Here is a 13,178-nt window from a genome sequence, read left to right on the forward strand (position 1 = left end):
CCACTTTAAATCAGTGTAGATGAAGGGGAGGAGACAGGTTAAAAAGCCTTGAGACATGGATTGTGTAAGTGTGCCATTCAGAGTGAATGGGTGAGACAAAATATTTAAGTGCCATTGAACAGGGTATGATAGTAGGTGCCAGGTGCAACGGTTTGTGTCAAGAACTGCAACGCTGCTGGGTTTTTCACGCTAAATAGTTTCCCATGTGTATCAAGAAGGGTCCACCATCCAAAGGACATCCAGCCAACTTGACAACTGTGGGAAGCATTGAAGACAACATGGGCCAGCATCCCTGTGGGCAACTCAATATTAGGAAGTTGTTCCTAATGTTTGCTATACTCAGTGTAAGTGAGCATTATTATAGATATAATAGAGCTCTAGCTTACTGGCAATATGTGTTGCTCCCTGTTAACATTAGATAATAACAAAATGTCTTTCTTGACATATATTGGGGTAGGTATGAGGTCTTACCTGTAATATCTGTTGCTCCAGCTGAGAGTTGGCTCTGCACAGCTCCATGATCTGTCTGAGCAGCAGCTTGGTGCTCTCCGTCTTTCCTGCTCCACTCTCCCCACTACGGTCACAGTAAGAGAGTCCATTATAAATAACTGGCAGTGTATCATTTGAGTTATGTAGTACGGCTGTAGTATGACATTGAATATAGACATGATCAATTTCTCAAATGTAAAGAGAAAAAAAAAAAGCTATGTATTGCCATCATACACAGACTACCAAGATACAGTGCGCTCCAATAATATTGGCATACTTGGTAAATATGAGCAAAACGGGCTGTGATTTTTTTATTATTATTGTTTATCCTCTTGGTCTTTCATTCAAAATATTCACAAAACTCAAACCTTTATTTAAAGTAAAATGTAAAAAATGTTATAAAACGAATATTTTTCTCAAACATGTGTGCTACAACTATTGCCACCCCTTCATTCAATACTGTGTGCAAACTCCCTTTGCCAAGATAACATCTCTGAGTCTTCTCCGATAATGAGTAACGAGGTTGGAGAACATATGGCGAGGAATCTGAGACCATTCCTCCATACAGAATCTCTCCAGATCCTTCAAATTCTGAGATTTCCCGCTCATCCCACAGGTTTTCTATGGGGTTTAGGACAGGGGACTGGGATGGCCATGGCAAAACCTTGATTCTGTGGTCAGTGAACCATTTGTGTGTTGATTTGAGGTGTACTTTGGATCATTGTCCTGCTGGAAGATCCAACCACGGCCCAGTTCAAGCTTCCTAGCAGAGGCAGTCAGGTTTTGATTTAATATCTGCTGGTACTTGAGAGAGTCCATGATACCATGTATCCTAACAAGTTGTCCAGGGCCTTGGAAGAAACAGGCCCACAACAACAAAGACCCACCACCATACTTCAGTGAGGATGTGGTCATTTTCTGCATGGATATGTTTCAGTCCATACCAGACCCACCTCTGTTTGTTTCCAAAAAGCTCTATTTTGGCTTCATCTGACCATAGAACTCGGTCCCATTGAAAGTGTCAGTAACGTTTGGCAAACTGTAAGCACTTGAGTTTGTTGTTTGATGACAGCAAAGGCTTTTTTATGGCAACCCTCCCAAACAACTTGTGGTTATGTAGGCGTCGTCTAATCGTAGTTTTGGAGACTTTCTGACACCAAGACCCAACTAACGTCTGCAATTCTCCAGCTGTGATCCTTGGATATTTTTTGGCCACTCTAACCATCCTCTTCACTGTGCGTGGGGACAATATAGACATACGTCCTCTTCCTGGCCGATTGTTAACATCTCCAGTTGCTTTAAACTTCTTAATTATTGCCCCGATACTGGAAATGGGCATATTCAACCGTTGAGTCATTTTCTTATAGCCATTTCCTGATTTGTGCAGCTCAACAACCTTTTGTCGCACATCATTACTGTATTCTCGGGTCTTTCCCATAGTGATGAATGACTATGGGAACTTGGCCTGTCTCACCTCATATTTATACCCCAGTGAAACAGGAAGTCATGGCTTACCACTTAAGTGTTCCTAATCACTCAGGTGAACATAAAATATGAATGGGAATATACTTCAGTTAGATTTTACTCATAAGAATTTGTTCCAATAATTGTGGCACACAAAACCTTTTCACATTTATTTTAATCATTACACTTCAATTAAAGGTTAGATTTTTGTGAATATTTTGAATGAAAGACCAAGAGGATAAACAGCAAAGACATTGTTTTCACAGCGCGTTTTGCTCATATTTACAGTGTGCCAATATTATTGGAGGGCACTGTATACCATTTGAACACTGACTGTAAGATTAATTTGGCACAGATAACACAATATCAGCTCAGAACGTCATCCTACCTTTTCGGGTTTCTAGTGACCAAGAATTAGAAAGACATTTGGCAGCCAAATTGCAGGAGCTTGATATGTCTCTACCAAATTGATAAGCTGTACACATGAGTCAGTACTTGAAAACCAGTGCAGGGTTTTGCATGAGCAATAGGACTTGCAAATGTGCATGTGCTGCTGATAGTGCCTTCACTGTATGTAGTCTACACTCTGTTGATGCCACCATGCTGCTTCCTGCCAAGGGGAGAAAGCCAAGCATGGCCTAGGGCTTTTGTGATAAGCTCTGATTGCAAATGGCATTTTACTAATAGATGTTTTTAAGCCTTTTTTCATTTAAATGCTGGGCATGTTTCCACGACATCGTCGCTGGCTGTTTATCCAGTATACACTCAGTCTTGACTTTCTGCCTGATGTTTGCTTCAGAACTCTACATTCCCCAACTGCAAGCCCAAGAACTGCATTCATAGTTCAAAATCCTGGGAGAACTGATAATGCCTGGCTGTTGAATTAATTTCTTCCTTATCCCCATTTACAGAGTCTAGACTCCATTGCAACTCTTTAGCATGTTTATTGGCCTCCAATGAAGCAAGATAAACACCCATGTCATAAAATAGATATGACCTATGAGACGTACATTCCCTTTGTCTGACCCTTTCTCATTGTTAAAAATAGAGATGTTATTTATTTACATGCTAATGTGTGGGTATACCTATGCATTTAGGTGGGTGTTCTATCCCTATCATTGTATAAGTCATGGTACAGTAAGTTGTCAATCACATTCTTTCCTTGTTACCGCAAGCAACTATTGGCCTTATTCAGCCCCTCCCACCCTGACCGGCTCATTCATCAGTGACAGCGCTGTAACACGGGATGACTGGCCCCATTCAACCACTGCGGAGGCTGCTGGTAGGCATGTGCTTGAAAAAACAAACGGCCAAATACTATACAACCAACAACCGCATGGATCAGGAAAAGTACACAAGTCCTTCCAATCTTGCATTCATGTATTTATATAAGCACCCCTCTTTCCAGATGGATCCACAAGCTTCCATGGATGTGAAACAGAGCAACATCTCACTTTTATTGTAGGTTCTATATGGTTTCAACAAAAGCTTATCCATCAACCTGTCACGCTCAACAGTTTCCTGTGTGTATCAAGAATGGTCCACCACCCAACGGACATCCTGCCAACTTGACACAACTGTGGGAAGCATTGGCGTCAACATGGGCCAGCCTCCTTGTGAAACGCTTGACACCTTGCAGAGTCCTTGCCCCGACAAATTGAGGCTGTACTGACAGCAAAAGAGGGTGCAAGAAAGGTGTTCCTAATGATATGTACACTCAGTGTACATCCTGTAGATGTCTGCAATACTAGTTATGCAATTTCAAGCACATTTTATCTTAGAGAAAAGGGAAAAAACGTGGCTATTGACAAACGTTAAAGATGAAATATTAACATGAAGGTTGCATATGTTTCACTTTCATGGAAATGACTAAGTGTTTGTAATTACAGTATTAAAATCCCTACACCTACATTTAAAAAACAGGGAGACGCTGTAGCCTGCAGCAGTGGAGAGCAAACATCCAAAGTACAGTACAAAATATCCCCCACTAGAATGATTGACAGGACTACATTACAGTTAAACTCCTAAACTTCTGCTAAACACATTGAGGAGAACCTCCCTCATGATAAACAAGTTTACTGTAGGTTTATGCCGGGGCAGACCCAGTGTAAATGCATTCCTTAGGGAGCAATCCATATTACTGTAGTGGAAACCTCTGTAGCTTGATACCGAAGGCTGCAGTGATCTGACCATGCTCCATTGCTATAGTGGTATTGTAATTATGGATCCCAAATCTGCTCAAAAATCTTTTTCCCTAGATTGTTTTGTGATAACTAGAGAAATCTAGGATACCACATAGGACTCCTGAGGAGAGGGGGTTATAAGAAAAACTCAGAGGGGATTTGCAGGGAGAGAGAGAGAAAAAAAAGAAAAAGGAGAGTGATGTGAAAGATGACTCCAGAAAGGATGGCTGCCGTTTGATTGGCTCTTAGCCAACCGTGCTATTTTTCTTTGCATTGTTTGTAAGTTATTTTGTACATAATGTTGCTGCTACTGTCTCTTATGACCGAAAAGAGCTTCTGGACATCAGAACAGCAATTAATCACCTCGAATTGGACGAAGAATTTTTCTTTAATGAGTCGGACAGGAAGGATATACTCCAAAAACACTCGAACAGGCCCTCATCCCCGTCATTCGCTGGAGAAAGAAACTGAGATTTCACAGAAGGAGATCGGGGTGAGGATCAGGCGACGAGTGGCTAATCTGCCTTTGCCATTCATACTATTAGCTAACTAATACTATTAGCTAATAAATGGGACGAACTGAAAGCACGTATATCCTACCAACAAGATATTACAGTTTGTAATGTCCCATGTTTCACCGAGTCGTGGCTGAACGACGACTATTAATATCATACAGCTGGCAGGTTATACACTCTACTGGCAGTATAGAACTGCAGCCTCTGGTAAGTCCCAGGGCGGTGAACTATGTATATTTGTAAACAACGGCTGGTGCACGATACAAGGAAGTCTCGAGGTTTTGCTCGCCTGAGGTAGAGCATATCATGATAAGCTATAGACCACACCATTTACCTAGAGAGTTTCATCTGTATTTTTGGTAGCTGTCTACATACCACCACAGACCGATGCTGGCACTAAAACCGCACTCAATGAGCTGTATACCGCCATAAGCAAAAAGGAAAATGATCATCCAGAGGCGGCACTCCTAGAGGCCAGAGACTTTAATGTAGGGAAACATAAATCAGTTTTACCTCATTTCTATCAGCATGTTAAATGTGCAACCAGAGGGAATTTTTTTTAAATAAAAAAATTCATAAAAAAGGAACAAAAAAAATACTCTTTAAAGCAGGAAGCACCAGTGACTCGGTCAGATGAAGCAGATGCTAAATTACAGGACTGTTTTGCTAGCACAGACTGAAATATGTTCCGGGATTCTTCCGATGGCATTGAAGACCACATCACATCAGTCACTGGCTTCATCAATAAGTGCATCGATGACGTCGTCCCCAAAGTGACTGTACATACATACCCCAACCAGAAGCCATGGATTACAGGCAACATTCGCACTGATCTAAAAGGGCAGAGCTTCCGCTTTCAAGGAGCGGGACTCTAACCCGAAAGCTTATAAGAAATCCCACTATGCCCTCCGATGAACCATCAAACAGGCAAAGTGTCAACACAGGGCTAAGATCAAATCGTACTACACAGGCTCCGACGCTCGTCAGATGTGGGCTATTACAGACAACAAAGGGAAGCACAGCCTGGAGCTGCCCAGTGATACGAGCCTTCCAGATGAGCTAAATAACTTCTATGCTTGCTTCGAGGTAAGTAACACGAAAACATGCATGAGAATATCAGCTGTTCCGGACGACTGTGTGTTCACACTATCCGCAGCCGATGTGAGTAAGACCTTCAAACAGGTCAACATTCACAAGGCTGCAGGGCCAGACGGATTACCAGGACGTGTACTCCGAGCATGCACTGACCAACTGGTAAGTGTCTTCACTGACATTGTCAACCTCTCCCTGTCGGAGTCTGTAATACCAACGTTTCAAGCAGACCACCATAGTCCCTGTGCCCAAGAACACTAACGTAAGATACCTAAATGACTACCAACCTGTAGCACTCACGTCTGTAGCCATGAAATGCTTTGAAAGGCTGGTCATGGCTCACAACAGCATTATCCCAGAAACCCTAAACCCACTCCAATTTGCATACTGACCAAACAAATCCACAAATGTCGCAATCTCTATTGCACACCACACTTTCACACCTGGACAAAAGGAACACCTATGTAAGAATGCTATTCATTGACTACAGCTCAGCGTTCAACACCATAGTGCCCTCAAAGCTCATCAATAAGCTAAGGATCCTGTGACTAAACACATCACTCTGCAACTGGATCCTGGACTTCCTGACGGGCCGCCCCCAGGTAGTAAGGGTAGGTAGCCACACGTCCGCCACGCTGATCTTCAACACGGTTGCCCCTCAGGGGTGCGTGCTCAGTCCCCTCCTGTGCTCCCTGTTCACTCATGACTGCACGACTCCAACACCATCATTAAGTTTGCTGATGACAACAGTGGTAGGCCTGATCATCAACAACTATGAGACAGCCTAACTTTTCCCTCAACGTGATCAAGACAAAAGGACATGATTGTGAAAAGGAGGACCGAGCAAGCCCCCATTCTCATCAACGGGGCTGTAGTGGAGCAGGTTGAGAACTTCAAGTTCATTGGCATCCACATCACCAACAAACTAACATGGTCCAAGCACACCAAGACAGTAGTGAAGCGGGCATGACAAAACCTATTCCCCCTCAGGAGACTGAAAAGATTTGGCATGGGTCCTCAGATCCTCAAAAGGTTTTACAGCTGCACCATCGAGAGCATCCTGACTGGTTGCATCACTGCCTGGCATGGCAACTTCTCGGCCTCCAAACGCAAGACACTACAGAGGTTAATGCCTACGGCCCAATACATCACCGGGGCCAAGCTTCCTGCCATCCAGGACCTCTATCCAGGCGGTGTCAGAAGATGGCCCTAAAATTGTCCAAGACTCCAGCCACCCGAGTCATAGACTATTCTCTCAGCTACCACATGGCAAGCGGTACCGGAGCACCAAGTCTAGGTCCAAGAGCCTTCTAAACAGCTTCTACCCCCAAGCCATAATACTCCTGAACAGCTAATCAAATGGCTAAACAGACCCCCTCCCTCTTTTACACCGCTGCTAATCTCTGTTATCATCTATGCATAGTCACTTTAATAACTCTATCTACATTTGAAGTCAGAAGTTTACATTCACTTAGGTTGGAGTCATTAAAACTCGTTTTTCAACCACTCCACAAATTTCTTGTTCACAAGCTATAGTTTTGGAAAGTCGGTTAGGACATCTACTTTGTGCATGACAAGTCATTTTTCAACAATTGTTTACAGACATATTATTTCACTGTATCACAATTCCAGTGGGTCAGAAGTTTACATACACTAAGTTGACTGTGCCTTTAAACAGCTTGGAAAATTCCAGAAAATGATGTCATGGCTTTAGAAGGTTTTAATAGGCTAATTGACATTATTTGAGTCAATTGGAGATGTACCTGTGGATGTATTTCAAGGCCTACCTTCAAACTCAGTGCCTCTTTGCTTGACATCATGGGAAAATCAAAAGAAATCAGCCAAGACCTCAGGAAAAAAAATGGTATACCTCCACAAGTCTGGTTCATCCTTGGGAGCAATTTCCAAACACCTGAAGGTACCACGTTCATATGTACAAACAATAGTACGCAAGTATAAACACAATGGGACCACCCAGCCGTCATACCGCTCAGGAAGGAGACGCGTTCTGTCTCCTAGAGATGAACGTACTTTGCTGCGAAAAATGCTAATCAATCCCAGAGCAGCAGCAAAGGACCTTGAAAAGAGGCTGGAGGAAACAGGTACAAAAGTATCTATATCCACAGTAAAACGAGTCCTATAAAAACAACATAACCTGGCCGCTCAGCAAGGAAGAAGCCACTGCTCCAAAACCGCCATAAAAAAAAAGCCAGACTACGGTTAGCAACTGCACATGGGGAACAAGGTCATACTTTTTGGAGAAATGTCGTCTGGTCTGATGAAACAAAAATAGAACCATTTGGCCATAATGTTTGGAGGACAAAGGGGGAAGTTTGCAAGCCGAAGAACACCATCCCAACTGTGAAGCACGGGGTGGCAGCATCATGTTGTGTGGGTGCCTTGCTGCAGGAGGGACTGGTGCACTTCACAAAATAGATGGCATCATGAGGAAAAATTATGTGGATATATTGAAGTAACTTCCTGACTGATGGCTAGATGTTGAAAGCTTGGTCGCAAATGGGTCTTCCAAATGGACAATGACCCCAAGCATACTTCCAAAGTTGTGGCAAAACAGCTTAAGGACAACAAAGTCAAGGTATTTGGAGTGGTCATCACAAAGCCCTGACATTAATCCTATAGAAAATGTGTGGGCAGAACTGAAAAAGCATCTGCGAGCAAGGAGGCCTACAAACTTGACTCAGTTACACCAGCTCTGTCAGGAGGAAATGTGCCAAAGTTCACCCAACTTATTGTGGGAAGCTTGTGGAAGGGTACCCGAAGCGTTTGACCCAAGTTTAAATTTTTTAAGGCAATGCTACCAAATTGAGTGTATGTAAACTTCTGACCCACTGGGAATGTGATGAAAGAAATAAAAGCTGAAATAAATAATTCTCTCCTATTATTCTGACATTTCACATTCTTAAAATAAAGTGATGATCCTAACTGACCTAAGACAGGGAATTTGTACTAGGATTAAATGTCAGGAATTGTGAACAACTGAGTTTAAATGTATTTGGCCAAGGTGTAAGTAAACTTCCGACTTCAACTGTACACATTACCTCAATTACCTCGACACCGGTGCCCCCGCACATTGACTCTGTATATAGCCCCGCTATTGTTTTTTACTGCTGCGCTTTAATGATTTGTTATTCTCATCTCTTACTTTTTTGGGGGCATTTTCTTAAAACTGCATTGTTGGTTAAGGGCGTGTAAGTAAGTATTTCACGGACTACACCTGTTGTATTCGGCGCATATGCCAAATAACATTTTATTTTAATAACAGAAATACAATATATATACAGTGAGGGAAAAAAAGTATTTGATCCCCTGCTGATTTTGTACATTTTCCCACTGACAAAGAAATGATCAGTCTATAATTTTAATGGTAGGTTTATTTGAACAGTGAGAAACAGAACAACAAAAAAATCCCGAAAAAACGCATTTTAACTGAGCCACACGGGTCCCGTGTGGCTCAGTTGGTAGAGCATGGTGTTTGCAACGCCAGGGTTGTTGGTTCGATTCCCACGGGGGACCAGTACGGGGGGAAAAATGAAATGTGTGCATTCACTACTGTAAGTCGCTCTGGATAAGAGCGTCTGCTAAATGACTAAAATGTAATGAGGGAAATAAGTATTTGACCCCCTCTCAATCAGAATGATTTCTGGCTCCCAGGTGTCTTTTATACAGGTAATGAGCTGAGATTAGGAGCACACTCTTAAAGGGAGTGCTCCTAATCTCAGCTTGTTACCTGTATAAAAAAAGACCTGTCCACAGAAGCAATCAATCAGATTCCAAACTCTCCACCATGGCCAAGACCAAAGAGCTCTCCAAGGATGTCAGGGACAAGATTGTAGACCTACACAAGGCTGGAATGGGCTACAAGACCATCGCCAAGCAGCTTGGTGAGAAGGTGACAACAGTTGGTGCGATTATTCGCAAATGGAAGAAACACAAAAGAACTGTCAATCTCCCTCAGCCTGGGGCTCCATGCAAGATCTCACCTCGTGGAGTTGCAATGATCATGAGAATGGTGAGGAATCAGCCCAGAACTACACGGGAGGATCTTGTCAATGATCTCAAGGTAGCTGGGACCATAGTCACCAAGAAAACAATTGGTAACACACTACGCCGTGAAGGACTGAAATCCTGCAGCGCCCGCAAGGTCCCACTGCTCAAGAAAGCACATATACATGCCCGTCTGAAGTTTGCCAATGAACATCTGAATGATTCAGAGGACAACTGGGTGAAAGTGTTGTGGTCAGATGAGACCAAAATGGAGCTCTTTGGCATCAACTCAACGTGTTTGGAGGAGGATGAATGCTGCCTATGACCCCAAGAACACCATCCCCACCGTCAAACATGGAGGTAGAAACATTATGCTTTGGGGGTGTTTTTCTCCTAAGGGGACAGGACAATTTCACCGCATCAAAGGGACGATGGACATGGCCATATACCATCAAATCTTGGGTGAGAACCTCCTTCCCTCAGCCAGGGCATTGAAAATGGGTCGTGGATGGGTATTCCAGCATGACAATGACCCAAAACACACGGCCAAGGCAACAAAGGAGTGGCTCAAGAAGAAGTACATTAAGGTCCTGGAGTAGCCTAGCCAGTCTCCAGACCTTAACCCCATAGAAAATTTGTGGAGTGAGCTGAAGGTTTGAGTTGCCAAATGTCAGCCTCGAAACCTTAATGACTTGGAGAAAATCTGCAAAAGGAGTGGGACAAAATCCTTCCTGAGATGTGTACAAACCTGGTGGCCAACTACAAGAAACATATGACCTCTGATTGCCAACAAGGGTTTTGCAACCAAGTACTAAGTCATGTTTTGCAGAGGGGTCAAATACTTATTTCCCTCATTAAAATGCAAATCAATTTATAACATTTTTGACATGCGTTTTTCTGGATTTTTTGTTTGTTATTCTGTATCTCACTGTTCAAATAAGTCTATAATTTTAATGGTAGGTTTATCATTTCTTTGTCAGTGGGCAAACATACAAAATCAGCAGGGGATCAAATACTTTTTTCCCCTCACTGTCTATACAAGTGTGTGGACACCCATTCAAATTTGTGGATTCGGCTATTTCAGCCACACCTGTTGCAGATTGGTGTATAAAAATCGAGCACACAGCCATGCAATCTACACGGAGAAACATTGGCAGTAGATTGTAAAAATATTCAACCCTAGTAAGGCCAAATGTTCGTTCCATCCAAAGAATAAATACATTTTCTCCCGGGTAACCCTGTATTTCCTGCCAAAACCGGAAGTTTCATTCAAAAGCATTATAAACCATATAAGTAGGGATTTGATTAGAGCTTTGATCGAAAATTCAAGCCCGATACCACATGAGCCATATATTAAATATGTTATGACCCCTACATTAAAAAGACATTTAATGAGCCCAAGAAAGGCCAAATGATTGTGCCTTTATCCAATACGATATAGGCTACTGCACACTACAGAAAAACATTAAAGCCCATAGATGTAGCTAGCTACAGTATATGCTCTCTTGGGTAAATAAATGAAATAAATGTGAATTACGCACATCGTTCAAACCATGATAAAGCAGAAGAGAACATGCGATTCTGGTGCAGCACATGCGGCCTACAAAGTTACAAGTATTGGCTAGCGATTTTGAAAATATAATAGGCTGAAGCATATATATATATATATATATATATACACACATATACATATACATATATATACATATATATATATATATATATATATATATACACACACACACACATATACATATATATATATATATATATATACACACACACACCTTTCATAATATTTCCCCTAATGTTATTAGCCTACCTCTTCCTCTCCATTGTTGCTTCATTCCTTCCTCGCTTTCAACAGTTAAATGAAATAAGTTCTGTTGTCCTTATCTTTACCATTAGATGCAGAAGATTGACTTCTCTTCACGAAGATTGAATGGTTATGGGTTTGAATAAATAACTGCTATAGCCTAGTCATTGCGCATTCACTCTTTCATACTACCTGTGCGTTCTATTTGCTGCTGTATTTAACATTTAGCAAACAAGAGCTTGCGTCCCTCTTGGAATAGTCTATTGGTATAAGAAATGACAAAACAAACATTATGTCCAGCAAGCTATTCTAGTCTAGCTTTTCCTGCATGGGACTCCAAGAGCTAAGGATCATTTAAGGAGAGAGGCCAGCGGAGCACATGTGCATGTGTAATGCGCAAAAGACAGAGGCTAAAATTAGAAGCAGTGGGAGTATTCATAGACAAAGATTTGCAGCCCTACTCAGTGGTTACTGACTCGGGATTTCGTCAACTGATGAAAAAAATGTAACTGCGTTACAATGTCCCTCCCACACACACATTTCAGCAGCGAAGTAATTCCCAAACTTTATGAAACATCACAGAGAGACATTGAAAAGAAAAGAAATTGACACAGACACCCTATCTTGAACTCTCCACTGATAGTTGGACCTCCAGAGCAACCTCACTGAAGGTTCACTATGTACTGGATCGGGAGATGAATAGCTACTTGTTGCAAACTCCTCCCCTGTATGAGAGTCATTCAAGTGCACACATAGCTCTAGAATTAATGAATGATGTGACTGAGTGGAAGCTAGAGAAACCAAATATCACATTCCCAGCAACTACAATAATGCACAAAACACTGAATGCCATACATGAAGCTGATGGGTTTGGGCCCCACATTGGATGTTTTGCACACATCCTGAACCTCGCAGCCAAGAGAGCAGTCTCTCTCAAGGCAGTGTCCCACCTCCTGGGGAAGGTCAGAAAAGTGGTGACTTTTTTTCCCACAAAAGCACCACCGCTCACCAAGTTGACAGTCAACCAAGAGACATTAGATATACCAAATCACAAATTAATCCATGATATGGCAACCCGTTGGAATACCACACGACATACTGGAAGTTATGTGGAACAGCAACCGGCCATCTACTCTGCTGTATTGGACAAGGCTGTGAAGAAGTCGGTCCAAGATATAGCCATGCTGACTGACAGTGAACTGAAGCTGGCAGAAGAACTCATTCAGGAACTCAACCCCCTGCAAAAAATGACAACTCATGAGCAGCGTAACAAGTCCCACCTCAATGATTCTCCCTCTAAAGACAATGATTCTCAAATCCATGGCACCAGGTCCTGAGGACAGTGCAACCATCAGGGAGGCCAAGGCAGCAATCTCTCAGGACTTGGAGAGAAGATACACAGACCCGGAACTTCTAGACTACGTTCACAGAGCTACAGCCCTTGATCCAAGGTTTAAATCCCTGTCAGCCTGCTGTGAGAGTCTACAGTCGTGGCCAAAAGTTTTGAGAATGACACAAATATTACTTTTCAAAGTCTGCTACCTCAGTTTGTATGATGGCAATTTGCATATACTCAGGAATGTTATAAAGAGTGATCAGATGTATTGCAATTAA

General features: G+C 42.4%; 1 protein-coding gene across 1 annotated transcript in view; it reads right to left on the reverse strand.

Moving 5' to 3' along the window:
• LOC106565566 (myosin-IIIb) overlaps window positions 1–13,178 on the reverse strand; it is a 54,769-nt gene that overhangs the window by 35,993 nt on the left and 5,598 nt on the right. The window contains exon 4 of the mRNA XM_014132834.2: window positions 472–574. Within this exon, the coding sequence (XP_013988309.1) occupies window positions 472–574 (103 nt within the window). The remainder of the gene's footprint in view (window positions 1–471; window positions 575–13,178) is intronic.

This window comes from Salmo salar, chromosome ssa01 (genome assembly GCF_905237065.1).
Source record: "Salmo salar chromosome ssa01, Ssal_v3.1, whole genome shotgun sequence".
Lineage (NCBI taxonomy): Eukaryota > Metazoa > Chordata > Actinopteri > Salmoniformes > Salmonidae > Salmo > Salmo salar.